Here is a 24,711-nt window from a genome sequence, read left to right as displayed (position 1 = left end):
TATACCTTTTTATATGTGCATTTACCAACTTGAACATAAGAATCAGAAAAAAAATTCACATATTCTGTCTCCGTATTCCATTGGCTCTACCTCCCTTGATTACATTCATCTGTGCATGTGCAAACAGATGCTACCTTTGGATCCGCACCCTCGATTTGTTTTTGAAATGTAACCCATAGGTTACAATTGCTCAAACCATCAAAAGATGACGTGTATCGGACAGGGGTAGGATCCACCGCAAAGGTCTCAAAATTAACGGTAGTAATTTTTTCTAAGAACCTCGGTATGGACTTGCTTCAATCTCAATATGGCATTGTGGTAATAAGTCAACCTTCTTTATCAAATTAGGATGTAGGTGTTGGGGACAGTCAGTGGTGCTTCCTAGAGTAGGTACATATGAAATGTATAAGGAAGGAGAATGAAGTAAAACTCTGTGGGAGCACACTTGCCAAGGATTATAAAGTTAAATACTTGCTAAAATCATACTTGTAATAGATATGAATTAGAACAAAAAGAAAACATATGAGTCCCTGTTTCCTGAATAACAGCTTATACGATAATATAACAACGCATTACAACAATAATATAGTGTATGATATTAATGTTAGACGCCTTCTGACTTCTAGTATATACCAGCAACTGTAGAATGTGGGACGAAATCCCTGATATGGACCTTTATTAATGCCACCTGGTTGCCCACCATATTTGGTGTGGTTCAGTTGTGGGTACTAAAATCATGTCTGTAAGCTTGTTGTCTATGTGAGTATTCCAAATCAGCACATGATCTACCATATATGTAACAGTTCCTGTGATATACTAGATTAAATATGGTACCTCGGTATTCCCTGCTGGTCTCCCATCCAAGTACTAACCCGGCTCATCACTGCTTAGCACCCAAGTGCAGAAGGGTTTGGGCCTGCTCAGTGTGGCGAGACCATATCAATATTATAATCAACGGATTCACACCAATATTGGTATCATCAATATGCGTAACAACATGACATTATACACATGGTACCAAAAATATGAAACCCCTTAGGAAAATGTTTTTTTGAGATCACTTCACACAGTATTTCGTAATGGTAGCAGATAGTTTATCACATAGACGGGTGATCAAATAGGGACAGTAATTTTTAAGGTGGTATCTATCACTGTGTCTATACGGTGTAAACTACCTCAGGTAGGGGGGCATCATACACTAGACCAAATTGTCTCATATAGAGGGGATTGTATACTGAGTCCACTGGTATTGCAGTATATAGTCAAAAGTGATGTCTGTGGTTCTCTTGTGCAATAATACAAATAGTCAATAAACGTACGAGAGGTATGGGGGAAATATCACAGATAAAGATTCCAGTACCTTAGTGCCAAAACCATAAAGATATGCATACCGCCCACCTCCACTCCACTTGAAAGTACTGTGGACAATTTAAATTGAGAGGAGGGGTACTCATAAATGAAAAGCCTACTCAAGGGGTACTGGAGAGAAAAAAGGTTGGGAACAAATGCGGTAGATCATCATCACATCTCCCCGTGTGTATGCACAGTTATTGCAGAGACTGTAATTTATATAATCTGTCACTTGGCCATGGAAGTTGTTATACAAGATCACTGCCTGTATCATTTATCAGCACATCAACCTACTGTAGGTGTGTTCTCTTTTGCTGTTGGGTCTCTTATTCACATATAGCTGCTTTTTTATCATGGGTATATTTTTGGTGTATTAAGGTGCCCACACACACACACCGATCCCAGGGTGCGTTGTGGGCTTAACTAGCACACACAGCATCGCATCGTATGCCTTGTGCATACGATGTGCATGCGATGCGATGCTATGCTAGAAAAAGCTAGTACAAAAAGTATGTGCAGCACATACTTTTTGTACTGTGCGATGGGGTGCCGCGGAAGCGCGCACCCCATCGTATAGCATCGCACCGCCGGGATCGGTGCGTGTGTGGGCACCTTTACTGTTTGTTATGATTACCAATATACCCATATACAGGTAGATCAGCGACCGTTCTTGACGGTTAGCGATTTGAGCTATACAATGTGTGCTATGCAATTTAACTTTATACACTGCGATTTGAACTACATAAGTTTTGGATTAGACTACAATATGTAATTTAAATATGTAAAGTACATATTGCATGAGATTCCCTACACAGGGTGCGATATGAACTAGATGCGATGTACAAAAATACCTGCCTGCACATACTATTTTGCCTTGCGATATGAACTACATCGGAGCACACATCGCAAGGCACAATAAATACAGTATGATTTGAACTAGCCACGATGAGATTTGAACTAAAAAGTTCAAACACATGCGAGAATCGCACAGTGTGTGGGGCACCTTGGGAAGCGAGTAAATGCTAAAAATGTCCAGTAACATAACAGTAAAAAAAAAAAATAATAATCAAAAAAAGTAAATATCCCTTATCCGAAATGCTCGTGGTCCCAAGCATTTCAGACAAGGGATACTCAACCTGTATGAACTTGTGTTTAGTGGCAGTTTTTAAAGAGTAAATTGTATAATTTTTACAATGACCTAAAAATAGAATAAAGTGTTATTTGTAAGATGTGTATTTTGTAAATTGTGTATCTTAAATAACAGGAAGAATTGTTTTTTTTTTTTATATCGTAGGTGGCTTTGTTACTGCAACGTTCCCCAGTTCTGTGACAGCTTGCACCGATATGAAACAACACAGGTGTTTGGCCGCACATTGCTGCGTTCAGTCTTCACAGTAATGAGACGCCAGCTGCTGGAGCAGGCCAGGCAGGAGAAAGATAAACTTCCACAAGAGAAGAGAACATTAATATTGACCCATTTTCCAAAGTATGACACACAACCAGTGACACTTGTCTCGCTCTGTGTAATCTGACATGCTAAAATTCTTGAAATATCTGGACACCTTTTACAACATCTTATAATAACTCTGTCATTCAAATATAAGTCACATTGTTGTTTTTAAACTTTAGAAAACGTAATTATAACCAATTACAGTTATTAAGTGATTCACTTGGATTTTTTTCCATTCCTCTCGAAGCTATTGTAATGGGGACAGTACTGCTTTTGTTTCTGTATTAATATGTATGTTGAATTTAATTGCTCTGGATATTTCTTCATAGTGTGCCACTGGCATTAGAGCAGAATTGCAGAAAATTAATGACAGTGTTTTTTTTTTTTAAAGTGAGTTGATTTTAATCACTTGTCTAGAATTTCTACAGTATATATTATCAAGTTATTAAATTTTAATTCAGAATAACCAGTTTGGAGACAAGGACAGAACTTATGTAGCCCATACACTTTTGAGATATTGCATGCAATCATTGGATTTCGACCACATCCGTTTGATAAATCGAATGATTGTATGCACATATGAGGGACCATACGACACGATGAGCGGGTCCGTCTTCGAATGTTGCATCAATATATAGTATGTGCTGCACGTAATATCTATCGAATTGCAGGAGCGATCGCATGTGGTTTTTAACCAACAAATACGATCGCTCGAATGCAATTCGTGGCTGCGGGGGTGTAGGGAACACTTTTGGTGGTGGCGCGTTTGGGGAGTTAAGTGCTTTGAAGGAGTGCTAGCGGGTGGCAGGGGGTCAGCGGTGGCGGCATAATTTGAAAAAACTATTTAAAACACTTGCCAGCCCTCTGATTGGCTAAGTTCTCTCAGCCTTTCAGAGGGCCACCCATTGTTTTATATATTTTTTTAATTCTGCCATCGTGATGGCCCCCTGCCACCCGCTAGCACTCCTTCACAGCGCTAAGCTACTCAGATGGATGCCATCTGCCCTTTTCCAGCACCTGATGTGCCATCGCAAAATGGCATGCAACATCGGATGCTGAAAGGGGGCACTTTTTTCACCATAAGATGCGATCGGATGCGATGGACATGGCACTTAGTTTTTTTGCATCGAATCTGATCGCATAAGTTTTGGCTATTTTGTATATTTTCATATATAGAGAGAAATTCAGTTACCCGTGTAAATTGGAGTGGGTGAAATTGGGAGGTAGCCTTGTTTTGTTAAGGCTTAGGAATGATAGCCTTGTTGTTAACATGCATTAAAGCACTGAATCTGTGAAAAGTGCATGGATTTGTGTGTTAAAGCAGTTGTGGCACCCCCAAGTTATTAAGGATTTCAGCCCATGTGAGTATCAGATTTTTTTCATGGCACCCCTAGGCCCCCAAAGAATTAATTAGATTGGGTTTATATGCAATTCTTAGGGTCAGCTATGTGGTAAAGGGCAGGATTTGCTACTGTTTGTACACATTTTATGATTGGCAGCCACCAACACTGGTTTTTCTCATAAATAACCATTAATAATTTGAGTTGATCCTGGACCACCAGAACAGAGCACCCCTGCATGTGTCCCCAGGCACACAGTTTGGGAACCACTGGCTTAGGGGTTAATTGGATATCCTCTGCCTATTGGCTTTGGGGTTATTTGGATAGCCATGGGGAGAATAGTTAGCATGGGGTAATTTTCCATGGCTTATAGTGTCACTGCTCTTTCGAATTCACTTAACTTTGATACCTAGAGCAAATCAAGTTACAAATGTGTTCTCCTACATCTTCTTGCTGCAGTCACTCCAAACAGCGCTTCTTGCATGATAATCTTTCAGCATTAGGCTTATTTTTTGCTGATAATGTGACTTATACCCCTTTTTCACTAGCAAATACAACCTGTGATTTTGCACGAGATGCGTATCGACCCTGTTTTTTTTGCTTGTGGAATAAATCTCAGGTTGAGTGTCCCGGGAATTCTAGCCGATAGCTACCACAGTAGAACACTGGTATGACCCGGATCTGAGTGCAGTGTAGACGGGCAACCCGGGTACCATTCAAACCAAAGGAAAAGCCGGCGCAGGGCGATCTCTCATCTACCAGCGCCGACTCTGGCCCCGCCTCCAGTGACTTCACCCGCCCGGCATTATGCCAGGTGGGGAGGACGGTGGGATCACAAGCACCCGGGTTAAAGCCGGGTATAAAATCCCAGGTGTGACCTGGCTTACTGGTGTAAAAGGGGTATTCATCGCAATGCATATAGGACACATACAGTAAGGAGACTGTGCTTATTAATGTGATATATTTGCTGATTAACCTATATATCTATGTGCTACAATGTAGCAGCAGCTTTTTTCGTACACAGTATGTGTCAAATCTCAAATTATTCAGCACAGTCTGCTCATGCATCCTAATCATATTGTGAAGTATTCAGCACAGTCTGCTCGTGCATCCTAGTCATATTGTGAATTATTCAGCATAGTCTGCTCGTGCATCCTTGTCATATTGTGATGCGCTTAAGATACATTTTCTGCAAAACAAGAAGCCAGATGTTAGCAGAGTTGCATTGGACCTGGTAGCTCACTCATGTTAGGCATCTTGCTCTGCATGGAGTTTTGAGGCTAGCTGTATGAGGACATATCTGTATGTGTCAATGGAACAAAATATTAACAAATGGGTCAAACCAGTATTCTTGTGTTAGACAAGTTCCTCTGCCAAAGCAGTTGGTCAAAGAATATGTATTATACCTTCTGAAACTGATGGTTCTCTTTGACCTTTTCTAGATTTCTGTCTATGTTGGAGGAAGAGGTTTACAGTTCAAATTCTCCTATATGGGATGAAGAGTTTATGTCGTCATCTTCTCAGACAAATGAGCTTGGAGTCCAAGCAGGTAATTTGGTAAAATGAAAATAAATATTATGGGTACTCTTTACCTAGAAGGGTGCCCATCGCGGGCATCGCATTCCATTTGCGATGCGACCGATGCGATGCCCGCAATTTTCCATTGAAAACCAGGTTAAAAATGTAAATCGCGTTGGTCGCATCGCATGCGGCCAAAAAAACGCATGCAATGCGACCAACGGGATTACCGCGATTTTCCATAGGGAACAATGTTAAATGGGTCAATGGACCCGATTTAACATTGGGAACAATGTTAAATGGCCCACAGACCCCAAATAGCCACCCTGGGCCCCCCAATTGTTATTTGGGGTCTGTGGGCCATTTAACATTGTTCCCAATGTTAAATCGGGTCCATTGACCCATTTAACATTGTTCCCTATGGAAAATCGCGGTAATCGCGTCGATCGCATCGCATGCGATTTTTTTTGCCGCATGCGATGCGATAGACGCAATTTTTTTACCTGCGATGCCCATGATCAAAATCGTGGGCGCCCTTCTAGGTAAAGAGTACCATATTATCATATTATGAGACAGTAGTGGACACAGGATGGGGTGGGGGATCAAGGCATTTAATACACATAGCGTCTATTTTGGGCATAGTTGACTGAGAGCTCTGCGCCGGAGATGGGGAGAGGAGAGTCCAAAAATTGCTATTTTGTAATAATTAAGTGTATTTTTTTTGCAAATATATATATATTTTTATTGTGTGTGTATGCATGTATGTTTGTGTGTGTGTGTGTGTGTGTGTATGAGTATATGTGTATATATATATATATATATATATATATATTTCTGCAGAAAAGGTACAGAGGGAAGCGCTTCTTAGTGCAACAACGTTTTTTATTTTAAAAGGCAGACTGCCAATTGATAAAAGATTCAATAAAATACATATGCTCGTACCCCACTATTCATCAGTGTGGGCTTGAGTACCACATGATATGTATGACAACCAACAACACGTCACCGTCCTTTTTTGCAATGAACTTTTTTGCAATGAGATTCATTGAGCATTAAATGAAATTAATCTACTTCAACTAAATGGTGTGCTGCCTATCATATATCTGCAAGGATACATGTGTTATATATATATATATATATATATATATATATAGATAGATAGATAGATAGATAGATAGATAGATAGATAGATACGGGGGGACCCCTTCCTGCGCTATTAGAAATGGAAGCAGCACCTCTGAAGGATCTCCTGTTAGACAAGATCCAAATGATAGAAATGGAAAACAAGGGGGGTTTCAGAGTGCGCTAGAATACAACAATGGTAGATTTAAACAATCAATGTTTAATATAAAATATATAAAATGGTACAAATATAAAAAGAGCCCCTATAGTTAGGGGTATCTCAAAAGTACAGTTTGATGAACAGATATGATTGTTGTTCAATTCAAGTAGTCTTGATCACAATTAGCACAATTTGGGCTAATTGTGATCAAGACTACTTGAATTGAACAACAATCATATCTGTTCATCAAACTGTACTTTTGAGATACCCCTAACTATAGGGGCTCTTTTTATATTTGTACCATTTTTTATATTTTATATTAAACATTGATTGTTTAAATCTACCATTGTTGTATTCTAGCGCACTCTGAAACCCCCCTTGTTTTATATATATATATATATAGCATGAAAGGTGTAGAGGTGCGCTTCGATATGTTTCACCAACAATACATTAAAATCGAAAATGTTTATTTCAAACAATAAAATGTATAAAATACAACAAACAGTGGTTATCCAATAATTGTCTTCACAGAGGTGTATAGATTCCTGATTCGACCAATGGTAAGGATGGTCTAAGATACCCTACGCGTTTCGTCCCTAAGGGACTTCTTCAGGGGTAATACACGTGATCAATCTGTTAAGGCAATTTTCGCTTATGTGAGAGGGAAACTTCTCTGATGTTCAGATTAGAATAATAGTCGACGTTGTTAGTCGTAGGTCGTGATACAGCTGATTATTCAAATATCATCACGTTTAAGCGTATAGAAATTCTCAGGGGTGATAAAATTATAGAACAGCTCTCCGGCTGAGTCTTTTTCAATTCTGCGATATGCACAATCTCAATGTGCAGTGGGGTGTCCGCAGTCCAAGTGGAGAGGTCCTCTATTAACAGCGAGGCCCTAGAGTAGTGCTGCTTCCCAAAGAGCGCAGGACAAGGCCACAACCCCTTTTTTTCAAATATATATATATATATATATATATATATATATATATATATATATATATATATATATATATATATATATATATAGCGCAACTACCCCAGGTTACCCTGGGAATAAAGAGCGGCACTCTCCGGGCTTGTAACGAGGATTTTAGTGGTGCAAAAAATCAAATAGTTGTCACATTTACATCAACGTTTCAAGGCTTTGTCAGCATTTTCATCAGGACGGACATCTAAAGTGCAATAATGATTGTGCAAAAAGAAGAAGCCCGGAGAGTGCCGCTCTTAATTCCCAGGGTAACCTGGGGTAGTTGCGCTATACATATCTAATACCCGTGGAGGCACCCCGGCAATTGACCTTTTATCCTAGAGTGCCAAACTACAAAACTGGATATATATATACATATATATATATATATATGAGAGCAAAAACAAAAAGATTGGGTAATGTGCCATAGACGGCGGCTAACACATTGCCGCAGTCAGACAGCATAGAACGGTGCACAGCACCTATCAATTGTAGGAACGGTTGCACTCACTCCGGCTCCACGATCACACTTGACGCTAGGCCACGCCCCTACGTGTTTCGTCACGGAGGACTTCATCAGAGGACTGGAGCTCTATTCTACACTGTTCTATGCTGTCTGACTGCGGCAATGTGTTAGCCGCTGTCTATGGTACATTACCCAATCTTTTTGTTCTGTATGATTGTCTAATAAACATTGTTTTTAAATAAGTGGTAATTTGCACTATTGGAGCGCCCACATTGTATGTATGTATATATATGTATATATATATATATATATATAGGTAAGAGAGTAGATCCGGCACTCCACGATATCAACAGTGGGCAGCTTGCCCCGGTGCCTTCCACAAACCAGTCGGTCCTCAATACAGCAGAAGCAAGGTGGCACTCGGAGACGAAATTTCAATCAGAAAAACTGCTTTATTGCAGAAATAGGTATAAGCACCAACACAGTGTTTCGAGCCTTAGCTCGTCGTCAGGGTACAACCAAACAGTGGTACATGTGCACAATAAATACCCCTTAGGGACCCACCCCTTGATGCAATAATCATACTCACCTGTGTCCGTCCACCTGTCGCGTCCACGCTGCAAGCGCCGATTGCCTGATGGCATCAGAGCGCTTCCGGGTTGCGTCAAATGACGCGTCATACATCCCGGGCGCTACTTCATGACATCAGCGCTGTCAGACCATACTTGTACGTGGTGCGCGTACGGGACTTTTCACAGGGCATAAGGTTGCCATAGCAACTGAAACAGAATGTAAATAAATAGTGAAAAACGTGATCATAGAAAATCGACAATACATTTAAAATATTACAGACAAAACAAATAACATTTAAACATTGTGCTGCATCGTCATAACAACAATAATAATCATATGATACATTGCATATTCAGCAAATAAAACAGTATTAAGCATTGAGAACGCTACAAGAAACTGTGCAGTCCATGCTGCTCGTTAAGTCCCCTCGGTGATAGGGTATCGAGAGCAAATATCCAGCGGGCTTCCGCTTGAAGAAGGAGTCTACCCCTATCACCACCCCGCGCTGGCAAAGGCACATGGTCAATAATTTTTGATCTTAGGCTAGCGACACTATGTCCCATAAGAACACAGTGCCTAGCCACTGGTTGATCACTAGTGCCACTAGACAAAGCCTGTCTAATGGCATAGCGATGGTTCGCCATTCTCTCTTTGAACTGGCATTCTGTCTTGCCCACGTAGTAGAGCCCACATGGACAAGACAGAACGTAAACAACGTATTTGGTGGAACAGGTAACGGCAAATTTAATGGGTATTTTTCTACCGGTATGGGGATGACTGATGAAGTTACCCACCAGCAGGGCCCTGCAAGTGGTACATCCCACACATCTATAACAGCCAGCCTGTCTGGTCAAAAAATGCACCGGTGCTGCCTTTTTAGTCAATTCACTTATGTCTAGTTTAACCAGCATGTCATTTAGGTTCCTCGATCTTTTGTAGGCAGGCATAATTTGCATCTTATTCAAGCCAACTAGAGATTTATCAGACGTGATTAATGGCCAATATTGTTTAACTTGTTTAGTGACCTCTGGACTATCAACCGCATATTGGTTGACCCAGGGTATTTTAACTTGTGCTTTGATGTTAGTCACAATAGGGTTTAAAACCACTTCCCTGGGGGTCTCCAAAACTTTCTTTTTAACCATATCAAGATCTTTCTTTCTATAACCACGTTGCTCGAACTTGTCCTGCATTAAATTGAGGTCAGTCACAGTTTGTTCTGGGTCACTAGTAATACGCCTTACTCTCAACATTTGAGAGAAGGGTAGACCTTTACGCAGAGGTAGCGGATGGCAACTCTCATGTCGTAACAATGTGTTGCGATCTGTCTCCTTTACATAAATGGATGTGGACAATTTATTGTCATCCAAGGTCATCTTTACATCCAAAAAATTGACCGTCTGTGTACTGATAGAAAAAGTGAATTTGACCGGGCTAGCAGAGGCATTATGTTGCTCAAACAGCTGTATCAATGAACTCTAAAGCAACTAAAGAACTGGCAGTGATCAAGAACAAGTTGTCCACCTTTGAGACTGCACACAAAAACTGTCTAAGTGATGATCCACAACATGATCGGTGCTCCAAGTTGGAAAAACAAGTTGAACAATATCGCAAGGACTTGCAGCGCTTTAAACGCGAGAAACGCCGCAAGGTATCACTTGATTATGAACAAAATAGAGTATACCAGTGGCTCAGCACGGAGAGACCCCAGGGGGGAAGAAAGCCGTATGAGAGACGCCCTAGAAAACAATACTATACCGACTATGAGAGCACTAGCACGTCTGCTAGTGAAAATGATGTTGCAAACACCTTCTACTTCCAGCAATGCCCACCCTTTAGGGGCAATTACCCGTGCTTCCCTCAAACCTCCAGCCGGCCGCGATCGAGGGGCAGGACGCGGCGAGGCCAACAAGGTGAAAGGCAAAGGAGGGCGGCGTGCCGCAAGATGACCAAAGACTTGGTTTTCAACTTGTCATCCACTCCCTTGGACCCTATGGAAATGGAGGTACTGTCCAAGGGTTTATCTTTTGTACCTTCAGCTTCACGTGACAAGTTTCAGTGGCGGGTGGATTGTTTTAGATTTGGCCGTTCACTGAGATTAAAAGAACATTTCGGCCAACAAGAGTCTAGAAGTGACACTCCCACTGAGATTCCGACCCAGCTCAAAAGGCTATTACCCCGTTCTTCTTTTGATCCCCAAACCCACAACCCCTCTGTTAAGGCCTTTACTAGGATGATGGAGGCATCAGCCGACACTGAACTGTCTGGGGTGCCCCTGTCCCATAATCTGTCTGTGGCCGAAAGGACTGCTTTGCGGGCTCTATGTGATAGATCTGACATTGTTATACGCAAGGCAGATAAGGGGGGTTCTGTAGTGGTACAGGATTTGAGCAAGTATGTTTCTGAATGTCAACGGCAATTGTCTGATGTATTGATTTATGACAGATTACAGCATGACCCCTCCGTGGGATTCAAGGCGGAGTTAGATGGTATCTTAAATGTTGCATTTAACACAGGTGTGATTTCTGAAAATGTTTGTAGTGCGTTACAGACCTCATTCCCTATAACACCTTTATTTTACACCTTACCTAAGGTTCATAAGGGATTGGTGGACCCCCCTGGTAGGCCTATAATCTCTGCCAGGGGGTCACTGTATCACCCTGTGTCTACCTATTTGGATGCATATTTGAATCCTTGTGTTCAGCAAACGGCTGCATATCTCAAGGATACTAATATGCTTATAAAGAAATTACAGGAGGTAGTTAGCTGGCCAGATGACATGCTGCTTTGCAGTGCCGATGTAACAAGCCTCTATACGTGCATCCCCCATCAGGAGGGGATGGAGGCCACCCGTAACTTGTTACACGGCAACCCATGTTATACTGGTCCATCTATCGAATTTTTTATGCAACTGTTGTCCCTGACGCTTAATAGAAATTACTTCACCTTTGATGGCCAGATGTTTAGACAGCGCTTAGGCTGTGCGATGGGGTCCCCTGTGGCCCCATCGTACGCTAATGCCTATATGTGTGATATTGACAACAAATTATTTTTGGATGGCCCGATGAAGGGTGAAGTATTGCTATATTTGAGGTACATCGACGACCTCCTGATTTTCTGGGGGGGGTCCGAGAGTTCATTGATACAGCTGTTTGAGCAACATAATGCCTCTGCTAGCCCGGTCAAATTCACTTTTTCTATCAGTACACAGACGGTCAATTTTTTGGATGTAAAGATGACCTTGGTTGACAATAAATTGTCCACATCCATTTATGTAAAGGAGACGGATCGCAACACATTGTTACGACATGAGAGTTGCCATCCGCTACCTCTGCGTAAAGGTCTACCCTTCTCTCAAATGTTGAGAGTAAGGCGTATTACTAGTGACCCAGAACAAACTGTGACTGACCTCAATTTAATGCAGGACAAGTTCGAGCAACGTGGTTATAGAAAGAAAGATCTTGATATGGTTAAAAAGAAAGTTTTGGAGACCCCCAGGGAAGTGGTTTTAAACCCTATTGTGACTAACATCAAAGCACAAGTTAAAACACCCTGGGTCAACCAATATGCGGTTGATAGTCCAGAGGTCACTAAACAAGTTAAACAATATTGGCCATTAATCACGTCTGATAAATCTCTAGTTGGCTTGAATAAGATGCAAATTATGCCTGCCTACAAAAGATCGAGGAACCTAAATGACATGCTGGTTAAACTAGACATAAGTGAATTGACTAAAAAGGCAGCACCGGTGCATTTTTTGACCAGACAGGCTGGCTGTTATAGATGTGTGGGATGTACCACTTGCAGGGCCCTGCTGGTGGGTAACTTCATCAGTCATCCCCATACCGGTAGAAAAATACCCATTAAATTTGCCGTTACCTGTTCCACCAAATACGTTGTTTACGTTCTGTCTTGTCCATGTGGGCTCTACTACGTGGGCAAGACAGAATGCCAGTTCAAAGAGAGAATGGCGAACCATCGCTATGCCATTAGACAGGCTTTGTCTAGTGGCACTAGTGATCAACCAGTGGCTAGGCACTGTGTTCTTATGGGACATAGTGTCGCTAGCCTAAGATCAAAAATTATTGACCATGTGCCTTTGCCAGCGCGGGGTGGTGATAGGGGTAGACTCCTTCTTCAAGCGGAAGCCCGCTGGATATTTGCTCTCGATACCCTATCACCGAGGGGACTTAACGAGCAGCATGGACTGCACAGTTTCTTGTAGCGTTCTCAATGCTTAATACTGTTTTATTTGCTGAATATGCAATGTATCATATGATTATTATTGTTGTTATGACGATGCAGCACAATGTTTAAATGTTATTTGTTTTGTCTGTAATATTTTAAATGTATTGTCGATTTTCTATGATCACGTTTTTCACTATTTATTTACATTCTGTTTCAGTTGCTATGGCAACCTTATGCCCTGTGAAAAGTCCCGTACGCGCACCACGTACAAGTATGGTCTGACAGCGCTGATGTCATGAAGTAGCGCCCGGGATGTATGACGCGTCATTTGACGCGACCCGGAAGCGCTCTGATGCCATCAGGCAATCGGCGCTTGCAGCGTGGACGCGACAGGTGGACGGACACAGGTGAGTATGATTATTGCATCAAGGGGTGGGTCCCTAAGGGGTATTTATTGTGCACATGTACCACTGTTTGGTTGTACCCTGACGACGAGCTAAGGCTCGAAACACTGTGTTGGTGCTTATACCTATTTCTGCAATAAAGCAGTTTTTCTGATTGAAATTTCGTCTCCGAGTGCCACCTTGCTTCTGCTGTGTATATATATATATACATATATATATATATATATAAAATGGAGAAGGCCTGGCACTCCCGCAGCTGGGTCCGAATACCCCGGTGCCTTCCAGGACAGGTAGGTAGAGGAATGGAAGAGGCGGCACTTAAATGGGATTTTTTCAAAAGTGTATTGTGGCAAAAGAAAGGACCCTGCATCACGAATTGCGGCTGAGCGGTTGTAACGGAGGGGTAAATGTATGAAGCGTTACCTCAGCGTAACCTTAGATGTGCGTGTGCCTTCCACATCATTCGATAGTCGGCAACCATTGAATGATGTGGGTGTTCCCCCACAGCCTGCGAATATATGTTTAAGTAAAACTTCCATTCACAGCCCGTGCGAGCATACACAATGTGACAGGGGGTGGTGGTGGGTGACCTGGCATTTGCAAGGTGGCGTCTGGTGGACTGACAAGGCTGCAAATTCAAAGCCTTGCGAATCAACCAGAATAAGGTCCTATATGTTGAACTTGCTATGAATCACATGTTGTTATGTCATTTTAGTTATCACGAATCCTCCCGTTGCAAGAACCGTTGCTTACGTGGCCAGCCCATCAGCGCTAGAGCAGCCTAAAAGTGGAGGTTTAAGCCCATCTGGTAAACAAGCGCTGGAATCAAACATAGGTACTGTAAGTGTTAAAGAAACCAAAATCTATTCTATTAAACAGCATATGCACTATCATAAAAAAATAATTCCATATAAATGCACAAAAATTATCTAATACTTATTTCAGTCCTTGAAAAAGCTCACCTGAAAAGACTCATAAATAAATGTTTATATAGTAATACAGGCCAGGATCTTGGGTGAATTTCCAAGAATGCTAGACTAAGATGTACCATGTAGTTCTCTGTGCAAACAGAACTGTATCTGCTTGTATAAACACTATTTTGTTTTTGAAAACTAAAAGAAGTTTATATAACTGCACATTAAAATAGCTTCATTGATCAATGAACTAACTAGCTGGACGAAAATGTTCCTCTAGCCTGAGACTGCCTTGGAGAAGAAGTTAACTATGTCGTACCACCAATATCACCGAGACAAGATTTTTATTTGTTTATTTTTGTTTACTATTCACAGTTATAAGCAGCAATAAAAAAATATTTTTAATCAATAGACTTCTTATTCTTAATACATGCAGATTGCATGACAATATTTACATAAGCCAGAAACATTTTTGAAATATTATATATACTAAGCCTTGAAAAGTGATTAAATAGAGAGTGATAAAACAACCAACCAGCTCCTACCTGTTATTTTTCATGCAAAGCCTGTGACATGGCAGCTAGGAGCTGATTGGCTGGTGGTTTATCACATGTTTTCACTTTTCAAGCTTAGTACATCTTTGGCTTTGCAAACAGCTGATTTTCTTTTTCTTCTTTTAAATCTATAATATTATATGGACTCAACTTTTATCTAAAGGCGTTTGGGTTATGTCATTCTGTTTGTGCATCAACAGGAATGCTGTATTAATTTCAAATTCAACACAAAAATTCTTACTTCCTTTAATCTCATAGGTGAAAAAAGGAAAAGCAGTGAACCGTATTCTGCAGAAGATTCCAAAAGACCAAGAGTTGTAGGAGACATTCCTATTGAATTGATCAATGAAGTAATGTCCACAATTACTGATCCAGCTGCCATGCTGGGTCCAGAGGTAAATCTAGAATACTATATGAAAAAAAATAGCTGAGAAAGAAATGTAGTGTATACTTTACTGTAATATCCACAATACACATATTTAGAGAGATGCCGCAAGAAGACTATACAAACATTACTTAGTATTCATATATACATACTAGCAGACACTCAATCACTTTAGTGATATCACTAAGGCGCGTAAAAGGGAAGGGTAAGAGACCTATGTTGAGATATGCGCTAATATTTTGTGCTTAGCAATTTAGGGTGCACGATTTCCCGGTGTCTCGATCGCTCATAGATCGCCCATACACATGCAGCAATCTGTGCTAAACAATTTTGATGAGCAATTTAGCAATGCAATTTTTTTTAAAGTAAAAAACAGGCTCACAGAGAGTGGAAGGGAGTCCTCTAGATCCACAAGGACAATGTGAAGTTATACTTGCTAAGCAGTCTGACATGATTTTGACTACATGTAGTAAAGATCTAGTCAAGTGATAGCGACAAATGTGGATCGTGCATCGCCATCGCTTGGGAGTATACACTCGGAGAAATCCGTGCCTAAGTTCTCTGAGTGGCTTTGCTTGCCACAGGTTCTATTCTCCCTCTACGAGGGTCGTGGACCCCCACAAGGGGGAATAGCCTCTGTCTTTCAGGATCCAACTGTTGGGCATCTAAATAGTCGGGATTCCGATGTCTGAGTATTGACAGTTGGAATCCCGACTGTCGGGCAGTCATCCGGCACCCTGTTCACATATCTATGGTAGCCCCCTGCCTGCACAGTTGTACTGTGCAGGCAGGAGCAGGGCCATTATACTTTGGCATGCAGTTGCAGCGAATCACCCTGAACATTATCCGGACATACCAGCATTCTACCTCCTCCCAACACCACGTCACTGCCACCCACCGTGGTTGCATCGTTTCTTCGATGCAACCACTGCAGGGCTTACTAAATTATCCCCCATGTACATAAGAGGTTATCTTCCTAAATGCCCATTTATCAATCCTATAATTGCATTCCAATGCCTATTGGTCTACTATAAAACTTCTTGTGGCTTTGTGATACATATTTCTGAATGGGTTGTAGAGATCTGCCTTGTGCACATAGGGTTTCAGTAAGTTTCATGATGATCTCATGATCCTACTGAGAAATATCACTTCTGCCATTTGTTCTGTACTGTACAGTACATGCATGTCCAGCATAAATTGTCTATTTTAGGTTGTAGAGAACTATCTTTTTTTTTTTTTAATTATGTAATTTTTATTAACATAAAATAGATTGATACACAACTGTACATTTTGTCACATTGCATAATATACTTTGTTGCAAGCCGAAGAGAATAAATCTATTGACAATTAACAAGCATGGGTTGGTCTTTAATGTCCTTGTTCGTGTCTTGGCTTGTCCATTGAAATTGCCTACTCCAGTGGGTTTATCAACCGTACAGGTTATGCATGTGGAGCGACTTAGTGTTAAGTTTTTCTCCCTTTTTCTCCCTTATAAACTTATAAACTTAACCCGGTACCCAGAGGCTGGAGTACCATCCACCCACCCCCTTAACACATACATAACAAGAGAAAAAAGGGTAAACAGTATAGATTACAATAAGATGCAATGCAATGAGGGCACAACACATTTAGTTATTTGTTATTCCAAGGCTGCAGGTAGACAAAGGGATGAGTCTAATTAGACCATGCTGGGGAGAGGATGAGTTGTCAGTGGGATTATATATTTGGGCGTCAATGTACAGGTGAATCCTGCAGAGGATCAGCAGACAGTGCCAGTTTAGAGGAGGTCCATTTACTCCACTTAGCTATATAGGGAGCAAGTGAGCCTCTTGATCTATAAGTAAATCGCTCGTGACCTGTGACCTCATTGACAAGGGCCCTCCAGTTGTAGATGTTCGGGTAGGAGACATCAAACCATTTCCTGGCAATCAGGACCTTAGCCAGGGCTGTCAGGCAAAGGACATATTTGTATACTGGGGGCGAGTGAGACTCCTCAAGGCCAAGGGCAAACATACAGTATCTGGGGTCCAAGGTGGGGAGAGATGGTTCGGTAGAAATTATGTCGGCCCAAACCGCTTCCCAGAAGGCCAGAGAGAACTATCTTTGTTAACCATATCTTTATTAGAACTTTTGACTGTTTGGTCAAATCTCTGCGCCAACCATTAGCAGCTATTATGATCTGCGATGGCGTCTCACATCCTCGGCAGGTCCCGGTTGTTATTAGGTCACTGGGGTTTTGCATCTTGCTGGGCGCTAGGGTCTCTGATCCCAGCAGTTACCAGACAACCAGGACTCCGAGCTGCCATGCTGGATCTTGGCCACAGCGGTTGCTAGGCAACGAAGGATCCAGGCATTCACACTGATTCTTGGACCCTAGTAGCCAGAATGCTGGTTAATGTTTTGCATACAGCTTTGCCTGTGTGTAATCCCTCTCTCTCTCTCTTAAGGCCTGCTTAAGGAAATCCCAGTGTCCATGCATCCCATATAGGATGGAAGAGGAAACAAGATTGGGGTTTAGTCTCTATAGAACCAGTCAGTCTTCAGTATTATTTTGCAGCAATAACTTAAAGAGGGTGGAGCTGTGTGCAGCTCCATCTTTAACATGACTCCTGGCCCTTCAGGAATTACCCACATGACTGGACTGCTGTGCTGTTTGAGACCGAAAAGATCTACCTTTACCTCCAAACCGCCAGCGAAGTCTGACTAGTTCTCAGTCATCTTGGCAGCTCAGTGGTTTGAGTTTTCAAAAGTTCCTAATGTGGAAATAAACCCAAACATTGTAATTGCTGAAAGCTCTACTCATACTGAATAAATCTGTATATTGTACAACTCCCATCCTGCCCAGACCATTTGTCACTTGTCTTGTGCATCTATCGGATGTTCTTTAATGGAATCACCTGTGCTGTGCAGAGGGAGATTGTAATCTTTGCCGAGAGTTGTTGCATGCTGCACTGTAATGACCACACTGCACACAGTTGGACACCAGCAGGAGTTGCTGAATCCAACATTTACTAAACATTGGTTTAAACATTTACATTGCACATCACATGGTATGCTGTACATACTCCTTAAAGAAACATACATTGGTGTATACATTTGTTGCTAGCTATAGTATCAACACATACATGTAATGTACCCTACAAGGAAAATGACATAACTATTACTAAATGTGTAGTAGCTGTTATTACACAAATAGTAAATAATAATAATTATTTGAAAATATAAACATAATATCAAACCTAATTCATGTACTATATAGAAATAATAGTAAACACATTACAAGCAAACATTTTAAGTTACACATCATTCCCCTTATAAATTTAGCATACAAATAAAATGGTGATATTTTCCACCAATTTGTGTATTTTTTTTCTTCCGGAAAAACAAGTGTTCAACAACTTATGTAGCTTTCACATCACATAAAACATTTTGAAACGTTTTGAAAAACTGTAATTTTAAATGGTATTTTAAACGGGTCTAGTGTTCATATTGCAGCAGATTACCATTTAAAAATACCGTTTAAATACCATTCACATCACCAGTCAAGCCGTTTAACCTCTGAACACGTTTTTACCCACAGCTTATTTCCTGGTTCAGGGAAGGGACACAAGACAAGGGACAGCCTATCACAGTGCTCTAACCTTTATTTTTTACTAAATACCATTTCAGTGCCATTCAGACAGCACAAAAAACGGCTCTGAATTGGCTTTAAAACGGGTAGGACTCTGCTTTTTAAACGTGTTGAAATACCAGTTAACTTTAAATGGTATTTCAACTATGACACTTTCACACTGCAGCCTTAAACGTTTTAAAAGGCAAAAAAACGGCAATATACCGTTTTAAAAGTGTGATGTGAAAGCTACATTATGCTACTGCTTTGTGTTAAGGAATAAACCAATTCTAGATTGTTTAAAAATGTGTGTTTACCATTCTGTTCTTTAAGTGTTTTCTCTCTTCTTTTATCCATAAGACTAGCTTCCTGTCTGCTATTTCTGCCAGAGACGAAGCAGCTAGACTGGAGGAACGCAGGGGGGTAATTGAGTTCCACGTGGTTGGGAACTCTCTAAACCAGAAACCAAACAAGAAGATCATGATTTGGCTCATTGGCTTACAGAATGTCTTCTCACATCAGTTGCCTAGAATGCCTAAAGAGTACATTACTCGCCTTGTCTTTGATCCGTGAGTTGTTTATATGTTTTTAAAGTATTTTTTTTTATCTCCTTTTTTTGATGTTTATAAACAATGATGGTTTTAGACTTTGCATTTGAGGTTATGCAGGGTACACACCAGAACGACCATGATCGTGCAACGATTTCCTTGACATCGTATGATGGTCCCACGATTGGATTGGAGTACACGATTTGTACATGATCGGTATCCAATCCAATTTAGATGATGGATCTTTAGTACAGCAGGTGAAATTGCCAAAGCAACCAAACAACCAGCAGGGACGTGGATCGGAATCACATTGAAAACATGCACAATTCTGCCCTTTGTACATACAATCGGTCGTTAGACATGTCGAAATTGGGGGAATTGAGCCCAAATCGTTATATACTGTTATTTCCGTCTGAGACATTCCATTCAAATATACTATTGTAGCTACATACATAATAACTCTATCATTATAATGAGGGTCATTGTTATGTGTGGTTCCATGAATTTATTTTATCTTGGAAGAACAATCTACTATATGTGACAATTAATGTGCCTATACAGAGAATTTACTAAGAAAATACACATTACACATTGTTTGTTTATACATTTTTAGAGTTCTTTTATGGGCAGTATTCAATGCGCGCCGGCTAGGGGGTTTGTACAATGAGGATGGCTTTTCCTCACCGAAAACAAGCCATACTCTCCATCTAACCCCCTTGCCATCACTCGCCATATTCAATTTAATGGAGAAATCCTTGCCATGGGAAAACGGCGAGCATCACCTTAAACGGCGAGGTTCTCCACAAATGCAGCAAGTCCGCTGCATTTTGTGGCGAGCCTTACCAATTTAATGGCCACACTCGCCGTTTCCACCTTGCCAAAAGGAACCAGCAAGATGGAAATGGTGAGTGAAGGGGAGGTAGTTGAATACATGACGGAGAGCTATTGCACTTCTCGCTGTCAGGAGAATTGAATACCCCTCTATGTATTTAACAGTATATAAACATTGTTGAGAATAACATACTATGGAAGAAATTCAATTAATCATGAGATTTATGGTGCCCACACACGGTGGGATTCTCGGATGCATTTTGAACTTTTAAATCCCACGCTGTTTTAGTGTTTCGCATGGGATTTAAACTAGATGCTTGGGCTGTAATTGAATAGCCTTGAACACTTGGGACTAGAAGCCCACAGTAAGTACTGTGGTTAATTGATTTCAGATCTAAGGGACATGTCTTATATGTAAAAAAAAAACATAGGATTGTGTTAATAGTGTATTTTTTTACATTTTTTTTAGGAAACACAAAACACTTGCTTTAATCAAAGATGGACGTGTAATTGGGGGCATCTGCTTTCGAATGTTTCTAAGCCAAGGATTCACAGAAATAGTCTTCTGTGCGGTAACTTCAAATGAACAAGTAAAGGTAAGAAGTTGTCCTCAATTCATTATTTTATCTGGGAGATTTTCCAAAAAGTGTTTTCAAAAGTGATAAAATGGACAGTGATAAACAGCCAGGCAATCAGCTCTTACCTGCCATGTCACAGACTGTGTTTGAAAAATGTCAGGCAGGAGCTGATTGGCTGGCTGTTTATCACTCTCCATTTTATCACTTTTGAAGCTTAGTGCATCTGGCCCAATAGATTAGTATTTTAGAGCACACTTAATGACATTTGAACTGTCCTCTTCAGGAGAAGCCCAGAGAATACATGCCAGTTGGCAGAGAAGGGGGTGGGCCGCCATAGTTGAATCATTGAATGTTGCTACCTCGTGGTAAGGGCAGGGTTGAAATATCACATTACTCTAAAATAGCTCAAATAGGCACTACCCACCACCTCCACACACCTTTATCTCCCAAATCTGCCCACTTCACTAGGAAATATGTGGGATGCTGGAGGGTTGTCCACTATTGCGGGTTTGTAGGGGACTAAATCAGTTGTCCCCCGAAGGTACTAGGAATAGAGGGCAAGAGGGTACTTAAAGTTTCTAAATCTACTTTAATCTGATCTATGTGAATGCAACAAAAAATTATATTTGAGAACACAGTCCAAATAAACATAAGGCTAAAATAACACTTTAGTGTCAATCACAAGCCAAAACATTGCTGGATACATTTAGCATATTAATAGTAATCTTTAAAAGTAATTGATTATTCATGTGTTTATTTAAATGTCTTTAAAGAAATCCTTAGTGTATTGCAGTGGCATAGTCCATAGTAGTGGCATAGTTAATGAGACCTATTTTCTGTTGTCATCTACTATATAGTAACAATCAGAAGCATGCTTTACTCTCCAAATGGTCAGTATATATTGCAGCAATATGCCCACCAAACAGTACAGTGTTAAATTTAAATATGCAAGTACAGGTTGAGTATCCCATAGCCAAATATACGTTATCCAAATTATTCTGAAAACCAGTTTCCAGAATGTACTTTTTTTTGTGTGTGTGTGTGTGTGTGCGTGTGCTAAAAACCTACTGGGACTACTGGGTACCTCTGTAACTGGCACTACTGGGGACATGATATGCAAGTGGCACTAAATATGTGCAAGAAAATGATTGTCATTCAAATTCAGTGCCGGATATAGGACACAAACTTTTTTTCATGTTTTGGGACCTTGTGTGTATTTTCGTGTGTATGATACAACATAAATGCAAGATACCTCATTGAAATATATCCAAAATACTTCTGGTCCCGAGCATTTTGAATAAGAGATACTCAACCTGTATAAAGTAAAGCGTAGTTTCCTACATCTAAAATCTCCTTTGGAAAATTCCGTACAAAAGGCAGTTGAAGTCTTCTCACACTAATCACTCAGACATTGTTATATTGATGACGATGCATGTTTTTATGAAACCGTTTACTATGTGTTTTCCTTGCAGGGCTATGGTACGCATTTAATGAATCACCTGAAGGAGTATCACATCAAACATAATGTACTGAATTTCCTCACCTATGCCGATGAGTATGCAATAGGCTATTTCAAAAAACAGGTACAATCCTGAATCTCAGCATCTATATTATTATATGTGAACATCTTGTTTGTTTGTTTTTTGTTCATTCTTTGCAAAGTGAGATACTGTAAGACTTAAGGTGTGTACACACGGTCAGATGTGCCTTAAGATACTATCCACGATCCGATCAGATCGGATCGGAATCTGATCGCGAGGCACATCCAATTTGCATACAAGTATGACTATATAGTGCAGATCTGCACTATATAGTCAAGGCAGACAAGACTTTCTACCTTGCGATACGTGAACGCGCATAGGAATCAGATTGGGATCGCAAGGGTTAAAACCCTTGCGATCTGCATCCGATTCCGATCCGATGTTGACTATATCGTCAACATCGGAAGGCAAAAAGTACCGCGTGTACACACTATAAATCTGTCACCAAAAATAAAGATGATTGTATCAGTCACTAGACAAGTTAATTGGACATACAGAATAATTTCAAATGTACCTTTAACTTGATATATACAGTTACTGTTGTGCAAAAAGAAAAAAAGATTAGATTTCCTGTATAAGGTAAACGTTGCAGGTCATTTATGATGAATAAAAATGTTTGCTTGGCAATTTTGACAAATTCACGGCACCTCAAAGGGTTAATACATCAGAAATACCGTTTTTAGGATAAAAAGGAAATCGCACTGATTTCAACGCTGACAAACTTTTAAAATCCATTTTAACAACCAGCTCGAATAGCCTCAGGTCAGATTTGGTGCTATTTCCATACCAAACTGCAGTACAGTTAACAGGCTTCTAATGACACAACAGTAATTCACCAAATTATTCTTCGATAAATTTACTGCCCACAGCCTTTTCTAAAAGTTTGGTTACCATAGCCACAATATTAGCATTCCATGATAAATTGTCAGATATAATGGTACCCGAAAACCATTGCTAAATTGTTAGTAGTTAAAGGCAGTTGACCAGTTCATTCTTTTTCATGTAAACTTTTTTTAAATGTTAGATATTCTGGCTTTTCTAAGTAAAAAATTAATGTTTTACCACCAATGCAATACTTTATAAATAAAAATATATTCCATGCTTTAATACTGTACTCCAAGGTTTGGTGAGGAATAGAAACCCCACCCACAGCGAACCTCCCCCGAGCCCTGGGAGTTGCATTATGCAGTTTCTGAAGGACAATGGGCTTTTGAAATGAAGTGTGGGCACGTGAACTTGACTAATAAGAAGCCACAGTCACATAGATTTCATATTCCTATTGTTCCTGATGCCCAATACCACTTGTGGATGCTTATTTCACTAAATGGAGGAACCCAGAGAAAATTTTTCTTTAACGCCTTCCCGACATTTGACGTACATTTACGTCATGGCCGGGATGTACTTCCCGACGCATGGCATAAATGTACGTCATGGCTTTAAACTGTCACCGCGTCTATAGACGCGGTGACAGTTTGGAGATGTCTGCTGTCCCTGACAGCAGACATGTCCCAGCATGTCCAGGGGGGGCGGCGATGCCTCCCCCCCGTCGGCGATCGCTGTGATTGGCTGTTCAAATGTGAACAGCCAATTACAGCGTTTTCTGTGTACCGGCGAATAACGTTCGCCGGTGACACAGGGATCGGTGGTGATTGGTGCTGTAAAGTACAGCACCAATCACCACGGGGTGTAAGGGTGACACTGGTGTCACCCCACCTCACCCCACCCGCCCCCAAAGGCCGTGATTGGTTCGTCGGACCGACGGACCAATCACAGCCATGGAGGGTGATTTAAACTAACGGTGACTGCACTGCAGACGCCATTCCGGTCTGGAATTGCGTGCAGTGCGGTCACCGTGCCTATCTGCCGTGATATACTGACCTGATCCTTGCAAATACTTACCTGATCACTGCTTGTAGCATGCTGGATGCTTCCTGGATCTTGTGACTTCTTGTGACTTCCTGTGTTGTGCTGCTGAAGTGTGATAGAGTTATAGATAGAGAGATAGAGAGAGATAGTGACAGAGAGTGCTATATTTTGTGTCTGCTGCCCCCCCCCCTCTGTTGTGCTGATCAGTATATCTGTGCTGATCAGCAACTTTTTGGGGGTGCTGGTTTTTTTTTTTTATATATATACAGCTGTGCTGCGTGTGCAACTGACTGCTGCCCCCCCTTTTGTGCTGATCAGTATAAATTAACTGATCAGCAACTTT

The 24,711-nt window shown here is 40.9% G+C and overlaps 1 protein-coding gene across 6 annotated transcripts in view; it reads left to right on the top strand.

The window, feature by feature from the left end:
• Positions 1-24,711, top strand: part of KAT2B (lysine acetyltransferase 2B) — a 103,366-nt gene that overhangs the window by 60,319 nt on the left and 18,336 nt on the right. For all 6 annotated transcript variants that reach the window (XM_083188755.1, XM_083188754.1, XM_083188753.1 and 3 more), the window contains exons 6-12: positions 2,645-2,836; positions 5,583-5,689; positions 14,257-14,376; positions 15,268-15,404; positions 19,365-19,573; positions 20,853-20,979; positions 22,434-22,544. In XM_083188755.1, the coding sequence (XP_083044881.1) occupies positions 2,645-2,836; positions 5,583-5,689; positions 14,257-14,376; positions 15,268-15,404; positions 19,365-19,573; positions 20,853-20,979; positions 22,434-22,544 (1,003 nt within the window). The remainder of the gene's footprint in view (positions 1-2,644; positions 2,837-5,582; positions 5,690-14,256; positions 14,377-15,267; positions 15,405-19,364; positions 19,574-20,852; positions 20,980-22,433; positions 22,545-24,711) is intronic.

This window comes from Crinia signifera, chromosome 5, assembly GCF_055691185.1.
Source record: "Crinia signifera chromosome 5, ASM5569118v1, whole genome shotgun sequence".
Classification (NCBI taxonomy): Eukaryota; Metazoa; Chordata; class Amphibia; order Anura; family Myobatrachidae; genus Crinia; species Crinia signifera.
This window is presented reverse-complemented; position numbering and strand designations above follow the sequence as displayed.